At 46.1% G+C, this 16,400-nt stretch overlaps 1 protein-coding gene across 14 annotated transcripts in view; it reads right to left on the bottom strand.

Moving 5' to 3' along the window:
• Positions 1-16,400, bottom strand: part of ST6GAL1 (ST6 beta-galactoside alpha-2,6-sialyltransferase 1) — a 170,531-nt gene that overhangs the window by 20,204 nt on the left and 133,927 nt on the right. For 13 of the 14 annotated variants that reach the window (XM_048214724.2, XM_057306918.1, XM_057306920.1 and 10 more), the window contains 2 exons: positions 10,526-10,661; positions 6,167-6,802 (listed from right to left, as the gene is read on the bottom strand). In XM_048214724.2, the coding sequence (XP_048070681.1) occupies positions 6,167-6,752 (586 nt within the window). In that variant the 5' untranslated portion in view covers positions 6,753-6,802; positions 10,526-10,661. Of the gene's footprint in view, positions 1-6,166; positions 6,803-6,924; positions 9,171-10,525; positions 10,662-16,400 lie in introns of those variants that run through there. The other variant, XM_057306919.1, reaches the window with a different exon arrangement.

The following is a 16,400-nucleotide window of genomic DNA, read 5'->3' as shown; positions in this document are numbered from 1 at the left end:
AGGCAAGTTCAAACCGACCATGTTTTTAAAAACCCATTCACTCCCTGGCTCTAGTAGCTGTTTCAGCAGTTTGGGAGACTTGGAGAAGTTTCTCTGTGTGGCACCGGCCAATCTTCTGGGAGAGAGAACAAATGACTTTTAAGATCTATCCCAACCCTGAGCCAACCTCCTCTGAGCTCATCCCAACCTTACTTGATCAAGCAAGTTTGGGGCTCACCACTGAAATCTGCACAAGGTTTGGAGGTCAGCCCAATTTTCTGTTGTTCTATTTCCCTCCCTGTGGGAAATTGATTTGGAGTGGTTCTTCATCCACAAAGGTGACATCAGAAGGTGGGGGGGAGATTTGGCTCAATACAAGATGAGCTGAAAAAAGAATACCCACAGAATTAAGGGATGAAAGCCTCCCTCTTTGTTTCATTTCTGACACATGTGTTAAACCTCAGGAGTCTACATCTAGTCATGAAAACAACCGTAGGACAATTTTCTCAATCCTAGGACAAATTTCATCAAAATGGTTTGAAAGTTACAGGAGATGTACACAGTCCAAACTTTATCAGCTTACAGGGCAGGCACCCAGAACTTCAAATAGGGCAGAAGGCACACCTTTACACAACTCAGATTGCAACACGTTTGTCCGTATCAGTCACTGGCTTCAAAAGTGACTAGCACTAATCACATCAGATACGCAGATACATCAGAAACTTCACTCGGTCAGCTTCCCATTTCACAGGTGAGCAAATCATTAATGTGAGCCTCCCCGGACCAAGACATGACAAACTCAGATGGAGGCACTGAGAATAAAAGTCATTGAATAAAAGGACTATTTACAACATTGTAGGTCAGATTTCAAGAAATCAACAAGGAATGGCCACTATCCCAGGGTCGGCTGCAGTGGCGGCCACTGCTACCCCCCGCATCTGATGTGGGCAGAAGAGCAGGGGCCCTGAACCAAAGATAGCCACCTGTTGGGGGTGCTGGCCTTCAGGGGAGCACAGCTCCTGCTAAGGTCCAGCCGGCAAGAAGGGAATCAACACCCCCATCCTCTTTCCTCCTTCCCTCTGACTGCTCAGACTGAAGGAAAAGAGAGATAGAGAGAGAGAGCAGGCCTCAGACAGAGAGGCTGCTTGAAGGGGGTGGAACTTGGAGCCGAGAGAAAGCAGCAGCCCTTGGGTATTCTGCAAGGAGAGAGCTGGGGGACAGACACCCCAACTTCACTCTCCTCCTTCTCAGCTTTGGTGCAGTGCTTCTATTGTCCAGCCCCAAATAAAAGCCAGAGGGAAATAAAGCCCCATTGACACAGTCCCGAATTCAATCTCCCGGGGCACAGAGTCAGGCAGAAAAGGGAGAAGCGTGGGTTTGGAGGGCTAAGTGGAGAACACCCAGCATAGGAGGCTTACGGTCCGTCCTTGGTATTGACCATAAGAGAAGAAAATGTTCTTGTTCACTCAACAAATACAGATGAAACACCTCTTCTCGGGGTGCCTGGGTGGCTCAGACATTAAGTGTCTGCCTTCGGCTCAGGGCGTGATCCCGGCACTATGGGATCGAGCCCTGCATCGGGCTCCTCCGCTGGGAGCCTGTTTCTTCCTCTCCCACTCCCCCTGCCTGTGTTCCCTCTCTCGCTGGCTGTCTCTATCTCTGTCGAATAAATAAATAAAATCTTTAAAAAAAAAAGAAAGAAACACCTCTTCTCTGTCGGGCACAGTTCTAGGTGCTGGAGATAATGGCCGTGAACAAAAAAGACAGGGTCCTTGCTCTCCGAGATCTTGCAATCTATAGCACAGAGGGGAGCCAAGAAATCCAACCACCCACACTTGAGATAATGACAGACTGTGACTGATGCGATGGCACAGATAAATTAAGCAGTGTGACAGAGACACTGAGGGAATCTCCTTTGGAGAGAGTGAGGATTCAGGACACGCCTCAGAGATGAGCCCAAAGGAGCGCCGAGCGCGGGAAGAGTCCAGGGAAGTACCTTCCAGACCAGCCCGAGCGTGCAGCACGGCTGGGACCCCAAGGAGAACAAGGACTCCACTGGAGACAAGTGAGTGAGGGGAAGAAAAAGCAAATTTGCTGCTAAGGAAGCTAGCAGGAACCAGGCCACACAGCCTGGGGAGGCCGGGTAGGAAGTTTGGACTTTCTTCTAAGAAAAAAATAATCAATCGAAGAAGAAAATTTTCAAACAGGCCACTAAGTTGGCCTCATAGAGAAAGAGGAGAGCATCCTTGTTGGCCAAACTGTCCCTTGCTTTCGAAGGCTGAGGAAGTTTTGAAATCAAATAGGCCTCCAGGAAATCACCAGGAGAAATCCGCAGCTCCTGGAACCCAACAAACGAGGCTTTGCAAGGGGAGGGCTGCAGAAAACAGAGGCCACGACTTCAGTTGAACTTCGACTTAGAGGACAGGAAAAGACACAAGTTAGAAAACGCAGAAATAAATGCACCACTGTACGCCCAGATAGAACTGCAGGCCTGGACTGTCCCCCAGAATCGGCTCCTTAGTCAGTTCAATACAAACCCACTGCCTCCAGGTACAGAAACTCAAAATAGCTGGGAATTAGAAGGAAAGAAATTGTATCACAATTTAGACCAAGCTTTTTTTATATTTTCAAAGTAGCTCAATGAATCATATAATCGTATTTGGAAGGCTATATTCTTGTCCTGGTGAGGAAAACTTGATATAATAGAGATCAGGGCTGGGAAATTATGGCCTGAAGGCCAAGCCAGCCCATTCTCCATTTTTGTAAATGAAGTTTTACTGGAACGTAGCCAGGCCTATTCACAACAGCAGAGCTGAGGCAAGAGACACTATGTGGCCTCAAAACCACAAATATTTGCTGTCCGGCCCTTCATGGGAAACGTTTGCTGACCCCTGATAGAAACAACCATATTTTCTGAACTCCACAATCCAACGATGTCTTCTCAGTCCTCACTCTGCACAAGAACTCCATCTGCCCCAAACCTGCCCAAACTCCACTCCCCTTGCCGTCCACCATATGGCATACACCTGCTTCCCCTGGTCCTTCTCACCGGCCTTCTGAATGTCTCTGCCTTCCCTGTTCTTTTCCCTGTCTCTTAAGTGTACACTCTCCCCAGGTTTTCTCCTCAGCCCTCTCTCCTGGACTACAATGGTCACCTTGGGACAAATGATTCTTCAATCTGATCTCCCCCCACCTGACCCTTCCCCGGAATCAAATACCCAACCGCATAGATATCTACTCAGGGAAATCCACAAATACCTCTGATTCAGCCCCTCCGAGACAGCACCTGTCCTCCTCCAGAAGCATGCTCCCCTCTGATCCAAGATCGCCCACTTCCAGGCTAGAAACCCTGGCTCCTGCCTGTCGCTCAAGGTCATTTCTAGTTAGATACCAATTTCTGTCTCTTCTCAAATCAGACCCGTTCTTTCCACCACCACGATCACGGCTTGAACAGGCCTGGCACTTCTCGCCCGGAAGTGGCAGTAATCCCTAATACTTGATTACAGAGCAGTCCCCATAGACAAGGGTATTCAGAGAGATGAGAAATCTCTCCAAAATCCACATGATCCCATCACTTGCTCGCTCAAAACCCTTCTAGAACTCTGTGGCTCAAAGAATGAAACCCAAAGTCTAGATCGTGACCATCAACATTCCATAGGAGCTGAGGCCTGCCTACCTTTCCGGCTTCATTCCCCAGCCCCCTTCACCCTGCAGGACCCCACATCCCAGCCCAACAGACTCCGCACTTTTCCCCATGTAGCCTTTGCTTGCTTTTGCCTCAACTCAGAATGCGCTTCTCCTTTCCTGTAGGAGGGCAAGGAAGCAAGAATATCATGGGATTTTTTTAACCTGACAAGGGATTCATCACACCAGAAATTTCATCATAAAGCCACAACCACTGCAGGCGCAAGAGCAGAGGGGATGAGTGTGCTGGCCTTGGAGTCGAAGGATCCGGTTTCAAGTCCCAGTCCACTGTTTACCAGCTGTGTAATCTCTGAGCCTCCACACTTAGCTTGTCAGTTCAATGGGAACAATAATTGTCCCCACATCACAGGATTCCCGGCAAGATTAAAAAGCGAGGCATACTGGGCGCACAGCAGGTGCACGACAGCATTACCCCTGTTGGTTACAATGTTTTACAAATACTCTATTGTTCGAAATGAAAACGCAAACAAATCTAAGATACCTTAAGGGTACATCTTCCAAAGATAATTGAAAATGGCCATGCCCACCGTTGGCTGTTTTGAGGGACTGCTGGAGACACAGTACGTTATTACAATCCCTTCCATAAACAATTTTACAATGGACAAAAAAGAGCCACAAATCTTCTCTTACTTTGGTCTTCTAGCCCCACGGCTGTGGATATTTCCCCTTTAGGCACTTTAGTCATCTGCACAAAAACCCTGTTAGCAGTACAATTTGTAAGAGCAAACAATTTGAAACCATCGAATACGCTCAATAGTCCACAATAAACGGGACAAATTCCAGGTACAGTGGAAAGGCCGTGGGCCTGGCACCCTGCCTGATACTCCCAGGCCTTCAGCAAAGGGCCTTCCCCGTCTCTTCTTTGTATTCTAAGCTCCTGCTCTGTGTGGTTGAAAGATCCGTGAATGAAGACAAGAATGAATGAATTCCTTAAAACATTTGTTAGACTGAATGCCCAGGGGAAGGCCCTATTGAAGGGCAGAACACTGGAAGTCCAGCCCGCAATGTTCGGTACATCTCAAGAGCAAAGTCTTTCCAGGGCAACACATACTTGAAATTCAAACTGTAGTCTACAGAAAAAGATGATTTTACTGTGTATGTAAATCACTCCATACTTTCACGGAGCACGTAAAGATTGTCGTTCCAATTCATAGAAGTATCGGTCTCTGCCAGAAACCATAACCCAGTTCTGGCCGGGCCGTCAGTGATGAGTTAACATGGAGAAGATCCGCTAGCACCTGGAATATTCTAAACATGACCGTTATAGAGCAAAAATCAGGAAGAAAGAAAGGAATTCAGTTCTATTATGGATGAACAAAAACCGATCACATTGAGCTTCTGGAAAACAAAGTCCAAAAGAAACCAAAAAGGCAAAAAGCAAAAGTTGGGGCGGGGCCGGTAATCTTGGCAGCCTTTATTAGTGAGTGCCGCCTGTTTGGGGAGGCACAAAAGGTGATCTCACCACTTCTTCCTGCTCCAGAGAATCCAATTTGGGTCTACTTTTCTTCCTTTGAGAGCCTGTGCTTGGTTTCAGACCAGTTTTCCTGGCAGTCACAGGAAGGGAATAAAACAGGAGACGTATGACCTCACCTGCTCCAGTACCTTCCAGAGCCTGAGAGAAGAGCAAGGCTTCCTGTGCTCTACTTCCTTTAGCCTGATTCATTTCACAATAATGGAAAACACATTCTCTCAAAATAAGGGAACTGGGGAGCCTTAAGCAAATCCATCCCTTGGTGTTGTACACATGTTGACAAACACGGACAGACTTTCCATCTTTATTAACTGTGATGGATTTAAAAAAAAAAAAAAAAAGCAAGTTGATATATTCTGACCAGTGACTTTCAGCCTTTTTTTGGGTCACAGACACCTCAGAATAATCGACTGGAAGCGATGGACTTTTTCTCTTGAAAAATGTACAGACTGACCACACACACGTACTTTATGCACACCTAAATCCACAGGCATTTTTGCACACGGCTTTAGGGATTCATGAACACCCTAAAGCTGGTCCACAGTCCCCAAGTGAAGAATTCCTACTCTAATTAATGATCCTCAAACAGAAAGGCCGAAAATTACTCAGGTTGAAGCCAAAAGAGACAATTAGTCCTTAACTAGCCAATAAAATTACAGAATTTCAGGATCTGAAGAGACAGGAGAAACCAGCGCTTCTGTTATTTTCAAAAGTCAATTACAGTGGAGTGCTTTCCTACACTCTAACTCACTTTTCCAACAATATTTTCTGTAGAACAGCACTATTTAGAACAGAGAAAAGCAAAGCCACTCTCATTGATAACCATGCCGGGAGGCTGGATGGATCGCCACCCTTCCGGCTGCCCCCGGGGTGCCTCTGAGTCACGCGAGAAGGCTGCAAAAGAGCGCAGCGGGCCGGTGTGCTAGTCACAGGCCGTACTTGGGCCCCTCCTCTCCAGTCCCGTCCACATGTCCAGCTCCACAGGAGCAGCCCTAACACCCCACAACCCACCTATTTCTCGGCCCAGCTGGGAGGACTTCAGTGATCCGGCTGATGAGACAACAGCACACCTGCCCCATGGCCCAGCCTTGGTCCTGATGTTCTCCTTGGGCAGGAAACCCTCCCATTCGGAGGTGTTGAAGGGAAAATCTGTGGCCTCCACCATGGAGACGTTCACGTGGTCCCGGAGGTGACAGTGCAGGGCCTCTGCGCTGAACTTGACACCTGGCCCTGGCCCCTTATAGGACACTTTGTACTTGTTCATATTCAGATAATTCCTCCAGATCTTCTGCAGCCTGGGGATGAGGTTCTTGGAAGAGCTGTCCTTGTTCCACACCTGGAAGGAGGCCTCTGGCTTGGCTTTGGCTGGGCCCCGGGGACTGCTGAGGGCCTGGTTGCCCCTGGGGGGCTTCTGGGTGCTGCTTGAAGTCGCAGCCTGTTTCTCCACACCTCTCAACCGCTGGAATTCCTTGGTTTGCAACTTCAGGGAATCATAGTAACTGCCTTTCTTCTTCTCCTTCCACACACAGATGACTGCAAACAGGAGAAAGGCCAGCACACAGCAGCTGAACTTTTTCTTCAGGTTGGTGTGAATCATAATGAAAGATGTATTCAGGGCAGCCACTCTGTTCTGAGCAGAAAACAAGCCTAGAAAAGGTAAGACGAGGCAAAAACAACAAACAAAACCAATGTGAATAAAATCTAAAAGTAGCGACAGGCAAGAGGTGGGGTGACGAGCTGGGCAACGGGTTCAGAGAGAGGAGACTCACTTCCAGCCTTTGGTCTACTCCCAGCAGGCCTACAGCCTGCAACAACTGGAAGTAAATATTCGGCCTCAGTTTGGGCTTTGAATGTAGACAGCAGTCCTCAGACGTTCCCTTTTTCCTCTCTGAGCCATGAACACTTTCTGTATTCTCCTGCCATTCCTTTTTACACCCTGACTCTTAGGTTTGTGTTGTCTTGGTCTAGCTCCCTGACTGCACTCTGAGCTTGGTGAGGTCAGGAACCACAGCTTACACATCGCTGGGCTCCTGGGGCCTTATGCTGTCTGTTCAATGAAGGCATGTGTGCTTGAAAATCTAGGAGAAAAAAGGAAGAGCAGGATGACTGGTCTACCTCACAAGAATCCAAACTCCCTAAAATCGAAAGGGGCCCAGCATCTTCTTAAAATTGCCAGACCTCTGTCCACAGACAGTGCCATAGGCCTGTGACACATCGCTCTAAGGGCTGCCATGTTGGACTCCTGCTTGAGAAGACCAGTGGTTAGCTGACAGCATAACACCGGCTTCAGATTGCTCTGTGAGAGTACTATCAAGTGGCAGGAAGCTGCCTCACCTCATGGTCAAGGAGAGGAAATCTTGGTAACACGTGACCAATTAAGGAGATAAAAACGAAGATGTGTCAAGCATATAAGACATTATTTCACCTAATTTCACTGTAGACCGGGGCCCTGTCATGTAGGGCTCCAGCCAGCACCACCTACATGATAGTCCGGTAGGGAGGGCATCCCGAGCTGTGCAGGGAGGCCCTGACCATCTCTAGCCAGGAAGCTGTTACAATCTCCGTATCTACAGACTAGCAGCCTGAGGCTCTGAGAGGTTAAGAGAAGTAACTCAGATCACTAAGCTGAGTAAATGGTAGCACCGAAGTCCAAATCCAAGAGCACTTGATTCCATAATCCATGTCCTTTTCAGCATAAACATGCGCAGAACTGCTGAAAGTTCTGGCAAATGGATTTTATTACAAAAATAGAGCCTCACAGTCCCCTTTGTATCTGGGTAAAGCCCTACTTTGTTTTCCCAGAATTTATTGGGTAACTGAATGGAAGATGGAAGTACTTTGAACTCAAACAATGTCTGTATCTCTTGGAAAACATTAAATTCTTTCCTAAATAACTGGGTTTATTTACCGTAATGAGTCTAAGCAATCGCCCCTGGCATTTTGCTAACCCGCTAGGGATCCATAATTCCTATTTGGGTATAGGATATCTGGGACAAGGGGTAGGAGTACTGGACTAGGTATTCACAAATCCTGGGGTCCCTTGCATTCTCGGTTACTTTGGACAAGTCACTAAATCTGTCTTTACTTAGGTTTTCTGTAGAATAATCTCTCTCTCACTCACGGAGTGCTGGGAGCACCAGCAGAAATGGTATTTGAACTAGGTCATTGCAAAGGCACAGGAAGTGTTCTGAACAGAGACCAGAGAGCAGCCCCTTGGCTGGAGGCCATGTGGAGGTCGTGCGGGACAGGGAGAGACGGCAGAGTGGAACACTGGTCATGACTCATCGACCCGAGCTCACGTCCTCATCTGAGACTCTTTAAGTGGCATCCAGACCGTTCCTGGAATCCATGGGCAGTACCGACCAAACCGTGCTTCCCACCACCCCAGACTTCGGGAACAGGTGGCTCTGGGGAGAATGGGCTCTTGCCTTGAGCTGCGGAAGTGTGGGAAGTGACAGAATGTACACAGAGGGAGAAAAATTCAAGCGTGTGGTTATGAAATAGGGGAGGGGGCTTGTGGCAGGTCAGAAAACGAAGGAACTCCATTTCCTCAGATACTCAGCACAGCTGACCCCACTACTCTGAGAGCTAAAGAACTCAAGAAGAAGGGAATGGAGCCTTTGAGAAGTGCCTGCAATATGGTAGGCACTTTAGTGCAATGTCTAAGTCAATATTCACTGTGACACAATGGCATAGGTATCCACAGCCCCATTGGAGAAAATGAAAACACTGAGGCTTAGCAGACTTACAGGGCTTCTCCAAAGTCAACAGGTAGTCATTGCCAGAACCGGGATTCCAACCCAGGTCTGTCTGACTCTAAAAGTTCTTGGTCTTTGCACTAAAAGAGAGGCATCCGTATTAAAAAGACAGTGAAAAGTCAGTGTTGACCAAACAGGACTCAGAAATCAGGGGCTCTACAGGGACAAGTCAATTGGCCAGACAATCCCAGAAAAACCCCCTTGGCCATGGGCATGCCCCAGCCCTCACCCGGGTACACTGCTCTCCCCTCAGGCAGCCCCTTCATGGTCATTAGGCTTATGAAACCCAGACTAACCCTGTCATGTAAGCAGAGCATATTGCATGGGCTGCATTTATAGTTGAAAAAAACTGAAGTTTTATATATATATTGATTTATTATTTATTGATTTACTCTCCAAAGTTGCAAGAGTGATTTGGAAGTGGTTGCAGTTAAGACTCGGGACTCAACTTTTCTGTGTATGAGTGAAATGAGACAGGAGGTAGGGAGGCGGGACCTGATTCACTGTCCAGGAACTAAGGCTCGGGAGGGGATGGTGGTCACCTTCCTGACGGCACCTACACCCCAAGGTTGAGGGTCCCAGAATAGAAAAGCTCCTCCAAAGAGCCCGGCACAGGAGTCCTGCCACTTTAAGACAAGCCTTAGCCTTCAGGGTCATGGCCCCAGGATACTTCTCTAAAAGCTCACCTCGGGGCTCCCCCGGTGTCCTGACACCACCCTCTGTTGCCGCTCCAAGTCCACTGGCTGGCTAGAGCTTCTGTTCAGAGACACAGAGAGCTTCAAGACCCTCTCTCCCCTCTCCGGCTGCTCTAAAGAGACAGGGACTGAGGCAGTTCCCTCTAAGCAGCCCAAACTGAAGGGAAGGAGTAGTAAATTTTTCTCCCTTGATTCTTTGGGAAAACACATCAAGCTTTGGGTTTTCCAGATGTCTTAGCCTCTGGGCCTTTGCACTGCTCTAGTCTGTCTCTTGTCCACTTGCCCGGCAACCAGACAGGGTTACCTTTCTGCTTCCGACCTCCCATGGAGCCCCCTCCCATTCATTTCTAGTGTTTAGCAATGCTCACTTTTCCTGCTGACCCCCCTGCTAGAGGAGAACTCGTCCTGGCTCATGCCTGGAACCCCAGTGTCCAGCACAGTCCCTGAAATTGACTGGGAACTCAATAAAGCATTACCAAACTGATGCGACTATATCGATAGATCCTTACTACCCCCACCAGGCTTCTAGAAGAATCCAGTAACAACCCACATTGTCACCTATAAAGAACAAGCTAACCCTGAAGCAACAGAAAAAAAAATTCTCAAAGTAAGGTTCCTGCCCTGGTTTACTCATCACCACATGCCCAGTACCAAAGGCAGGGCTTGGCACAAAGTAGGTGCTCACAAAGGGTGGACTGAATCACAGAATAACTTCAAATCGTTTACAGACACAGGCAAACCACCTATCCCCAGCCCTCACCGAATGAGAACTAAACAAATCCATGAAGACAACAGCGAAGCCGTAGTCAGACATCGGGACTCTGGGACTCCTGGCCAGCACACTCCACCACCCCATTCTTTAATTAGGAATGTACCCTTTTGCTGCCCCCACAGCCATGCCTCCAGGCATTCCTTACCTGCTGTTGGCTAATCCCCTTGGGGCTGCAGGCCCTTTGGATCCTTAGGAACCAGTGCTATTCTCCATGGGAGGAATGTTTGCTTTATTGGGTCTGGAGGCCAAGGCTCATTTTTCTCTGGATGATCAAAAAACATCTGCAAAGGCCAAAAAAGAAAAAAACAAAAAAACAAAAAAAACAAAGAGGAGGTAAGAGCTGGTTTCCAGCAGGGGCAGGGTTAAAGATTAACAAGGAGGACAGGCCCCTCCACTAGTCTCCTGGCCTCCACTACAGCTCAATCCAGGAAGCCTGGAGAGCTCAGAAAAAGAAACGCAGAGACAAGAGCCCATTATAGGTGCTGTGCGCAGGGTCGTGACTAGCAGAGAAGGCATAGAAATAGACCGATACTAGATAAGAACATGCTAGGAGGAGAAAGCAAGCACCACAGACCAATCTAGGAAGAAAGGATTGTTCACTTACTGGTTACATAAATAGTTAATTTGGGGAGAGAAGATTCGGATCATCCCTAAATATACTCTAGACAATTATTTATTATCAAAGAACTCCTGATGATATGTGAAATTTCAATCAGTATAATGCTAGCTGGAAAAAATAGGTTGCAAAACTGTGTATGATATGCTAATCAAATCCCCCAAAAAATGTTCTTTAATGTACATGTGAAAAGAGAAAGGACTAGAAACAAAACACAGTAAAGTAACCCTGGATGGTAGCATAATGAATGCTTTCATGTTTTATAATTTTTTGTATATTCCATAATTTCTAAAATGTATATGCATTACTCTTAGTGTTGGGAAAAATATTATAAAAATATAATTTTAGAAAGCTAAAAACAGAATTCTATATTTGTCAGCTCTTTCTTCTGACAGAATGTAGAAAAATAATAAGAGAAAACTTTGATAGAGTCACTTGCATGAAAACTCCCACTTGTCTCCAAGAAAATGCTGTAATTAAAAGGAAAAAAAGAGTCCAGCTGTGCTAAGGGTAAAGAGAGTCAAAGCTTCTCAAAATAAACAGGCACTCCACGTGAATGGACAAATCACAAAATAGAAAACATAATTAACAAGCATATAAAATTCTGACGAATCTTGAGAGAAACCCAAAAGGGACAACTGGCATGTTAAGAGGCCAGTTTATAGATTTAATACTAGACAGCAGTTTTCAAAATGATAATATTCATTACTGAAACAGTTATAATAGAATTGGCATATTTTCAGGGAGCAGTAGAAATTAACTCAATCTTTTTAGAAAAGTAACCAGGTCATAGAATTAAGAGCTTATAACTATCAACCAAGTTATCATACTTGCAGGAAATAAGACAATAAAGAATTAAAAGGAGAAAAAGATGACATATTTGGGTTTCCTTGCACGTAAATGACTCCCTACCTTCCATAGTTGTGGTGAGGTTTGGAAGAGGACTGGTGGAAGAGTTTTATAAAGCAATAGGTACGTGCAAGAAGAAAAATAGTTTGCAATTTGAAAGTGATTTCTAATGGTGAAAATCTAAGGTTAACAACCAAGGTTTCAGCAAAAGGGAAATAGTTACTAGGGTACCTCCACCTGATAGAAAGACTATAGAACAATATTAATTAATTTAACATATATAAGGTAAGATGTAATAACATATAATACATATAAATAATTGTACGTGGATTTATGTAGCAATTCGGAGAAACATTCTTTAAATATTAAACAAAAAAAGTGAAATAGAGAATGTTATCTGTGCATGTACCATGGTGACGAAAAGTTACTCATGTCCAAATATCTAGAAAAAATGTACATGATTCAGACCTGAAAACAGTTGAGGAGCAACCTGAGAGCTGAATTCTCCTCTCTCAGTCTGACTTCCTTTATTATGCTTATTATGTTAGTGGAGTAATTAAGGCAAAACTGTTAGGGACAATATTGAAAATACCTTGTCTATCAACTCCATACCCACTACGGAGCAATCTCGAAGCCCATCCTGGAAGATGCAGCGTGAACAGAGCTCAGAGGAAGCCACAGTGGCCACAACTGGCTCCCTCCCATGACCTAGGGGGAGGCCTCCGCCCAGCAGTTCTGGGGTTCAGACTGGCAGGTGGGCATGTGTGGGCGGGCCCTGGGTTTACTCATCACCAGGGCCACAGGGAGAGGTGTTCGGTGACCTTTGTCAAAATCTCAGGGCTCTCCTTACCAGTTTGAAGAACTGGCTCCCGGGCAGACGTCCTGGGAGAGTCCCAAAATACCCCTGCTAGCCCTTCCCCTTTTCATGTCAGGTATGTTGCCTTTGTGGCACGAGTGCGTAATTATGCATGCGTTCATATTATTATTTGATTACCATCCGCCTCCTCTACGAAAAATGGAAACTCCTTCAGTAGAAACCTCGCCGGCCTCCTTCGCTACCACCTTCAGTGCCTAGATGAGTATATGGCACGTGGTAAGTGCTCAGTAATTATTCATCGAATGAATGAAGGATCGCCAGCTCTTTCGAGGTCTGTGCTTTCCTCAGGCATCACTGATGGAAAAGGCTCTTTCTTGGCACCCTCACAAGGAACACCTCGGGCAGCCTGCTGCCCTTGAGAGGACACCTCTTGCTTATGAATGCTGGTTTGCTGCCATTGCCCCCGTAAGTAAGCTGCTGGGGCGTGCCCCTTTGGTTTGAATTCAGTGCCCAGAGAGCAGAGGAGTGCAGCTAACGCAGACCTGCCTCCCCCTATCGGTCACATCTGCTCAGAGCAACTTGCCCTCCTAGGAGGTAACAACCACTCCCGGCTCATGAGATTGCAGCCCTGGTGAACTTCAACCAGCTGCCGAAGTCGTAACAGAGTCCTCAGTCCTCTGGGTGAGAAATGTTAGCAATCATGACCATAATAGCTACCATTTATTTAGTACTAGCTATGTGCTCAGCACTGACTAGCTTAGGGGTTGAGGGTCAGAGCTCTGGGATTAAACAGATTGGGGCAAGAGTCCAAACTGTCTTTCACCATTACATGACCTCCAGCAAGCTACTCAACCCTCTAAGACTCAGCTTCTGTATCTGTAAAATGGGAATAATAATAAAAGAGCCGATCTTGTAGGATTGTTTAAATAAGCAAGTTAAGGTAATACAACCAAAGGGATCACCAAAGGGCTTGCGACAAAGATTACACGCATCATTTCACGTACTTCTCACCATGCCCTACCCTGTGAGTACCAGTACCGTCCCAAATTACAAATAGAGAAACTGAAATAGAGAAGAGGAGTGATTTTCTCAGAGTTAACTCAATTATGGCACTCCAAATGCCCTGTCCTCTTTTGCCCTTTGCTGCCCTGCAAGAAAAGTTCCTTCTGACGAAATGATCTTTCCTACCCTGTTCTCACGAGGTCACACCCACTCACTGTCCCCAGCACCAGCTTAAGTGCCTCTGGACTCTGAAGACTTTCTTGAGCCCACAGAGATCAACATGACTCCACTGTGCCTGTTCTGGCTCCTAGGAGACTATGTGACATTTATCTGTTAGCAGATGGGACAGCCCACCCAGACTGAGGGTTCCTTTAAGGTTTATTTCTGGCCGCTCCACATCTAGCCAGGTTCTGAGCCAGAAGTGGGACGTGCTCGGTCGCATCAGAAAGAAAGAATGAAGCTAGCTAGCTCTGATACCACCCTTTCCCATCCCCCATTCCTTCGACTGCTAGACCCACACTTACTCACCCACCCATCGCCGTCAGTTGCTAGAATCCCCTTGGCAGCACTGTCGCTGCAGACATTCATTTGGTCTACTGGATACACTGAGTGACAGGGAATTTACCATCTCCTGGGGGCAGAGTTATGTGAACAGCTTTGCCCCTTAGAAGGTCTTAAAATGAAGAGAACTCTCCCCCCACCATCCCGGTAAAAATAAATCCAGTGGGTTAAGCACTGAGACACGCAGAGCCTGTGCTCAGTGCTGCGAACTTCACATGCACCAACTCATTTCATCCTTACACAACCCCATGCAGACCACGCCACCTGCTACCCACCTTGGTGAAGTCATTTCCCCTCCACCAGGACACTCTTCATTCCTTGAATATTTTCGCAACTGGCTCACAGTAATCCTCCCCATGCTCTTTCTGCCCTGCCTCTTAGGGATACCAACATCCACCTTCGGAACCATTCTAGTCCCCTGGTCTCTCAGTTCTTTCATCTCCTCTATTCTAAAGATGCCACTCACCCCCAACGTCATATCTCTGATCTTACCACTTTCAAAAAATGCTCCATAGTCTTTATTTCAGACACCACCACCCCAATCACTGCTCCTATCTTTGTAGCTTAATCATACTAGTACCGACCTCCAGCTGTCTCCCTGTGGTTGCTCCTGCCACCTTCTCACTCACTGTCTCTCACTTCCTTCATATCCTCACTTCACCTCCCATCCAGCTTCAACTGCATGGTCAGTCATTCAACTGGTCTCTCTCATCACACAATGTTGGATAAAACCCAAACCTGGTTAAATCCAGCTCTCTGTCTTCCTCCACAGCTGTAGGCGTGCAGCCGCATGGCTAAAGAAAATCACAAAATACTACTTATGGATTTCACTTCAAGTTCATGATCACTAACTGCAAGTAGCTCCTTCATGCTTCCTAGCAATCACATGTTACTTTTCTGGTCAATTCACCGGCCAGTCTCCTAGAGGACTATCTGATTACTCCCCATGAAAATTCCCCTTATCCTCCCCTTCCATCAGTGAACTTGCGACTTATTCATAGAGAAAAAGGAAGCTACCAGAATATAATTACCACACACACAACACACCTTTGTACCACAGCTACTCACCTTACTTGCATTTATGCCCAAATGATCTCTTGTTGCTATGGATGAATTGGCTGCACGCTACACTTGGGATACCCAACATTCGTTCCACTAGGTCCTGTATACTCCTGTCCACCTAAGGATATTCTTCTATAAAATCTCCCCTTTTTCTTCCACATCATATGTAGCCCTCTCTCAAAGATCATGCTTATCACCACACAGACATGCTATTGTGTCTCCTATCTTAAAACAAAACAAAACAAAACAAAACCTCTCTTGATTAAGGCAACCACCCCATGACCCTGTTCGGTCTTAGCGTCACCAAGAGTGGGACACCCAAGCAGTACACGCCTTCTGATGTGAAGCCACAGGAAGCACACGGCGCCATCTCTGAAAAATTCTCACCCGAAATGTTTAATCTGTATACAATCAAGCCTTTATATGTAATCTCAGTTTTTAGAAAACACAGGAGAAAGAAGAACAAGTTACATGACACCACGGAGAAGCTATCAGACAAATCCAGAAAGCAGGGCATTCTACAGAACAACGGAACTAGTTTCATCAACAGGTCAATGGGCAGGAAAAACAAATGGCTTCAAAGACAAAAATATCATATGCAATGTGCAGACTTTGCTTGAGTCTTGCTTTGAACAAAACACCACTGAGGACACATGGGTATATCTGCATATAGGTTTGGTATTATAAGATATTAAGAAGTCATTGTTAATTTTGTTAGGTATAACTGTAAGTATTATTTTATTATGATTACATAGTATGGTTATGGGTTTTTTTTTTTTTTTAAGTCCTCTGCAGGTGAAGTAGAGATGAAATCTACTTTAGAACACTTCAGCCAAAATATAGATGAAGCAAATATGAAAAAATGCAATGTCATATGAAAAAAAAATGTGTTCAAATTAGGCTATGTCAGGAATAAGAGTGATTGGCAGACTCTTTTTAGACAATATCATTTGCGAGTGGGTAGAGTTTGAAAGAGCTTGAAAAGTAAGTATAGGAGACAGTTTTTCTGTTTTACTGAAGGAATTCATTGAAAAAGATATAGGACTTTACAACAGAAACAGATTTAGCCATGGCACGAGTTCTAAATAACCTTCATCTCCCTGTCCCTCCTGT

This window comes from Ursus arctos, unplaced genomic scaffold, assembly GCF_023065955.2.
Source record: "Ursus arctos isolate Adak ecotype North America unplaced genomic scaffold, UrsArc2.0 scaffold_4, whole genome shotgun sequence".
NCBI lineage: Eukaryota > Metazoa > Chordata > Mammalia > Carnivora > Ursidae > Ursus > Ursus arctos.
This window is presented reverse-complemented; position numbering and strand designations above follow the sequence as displayed.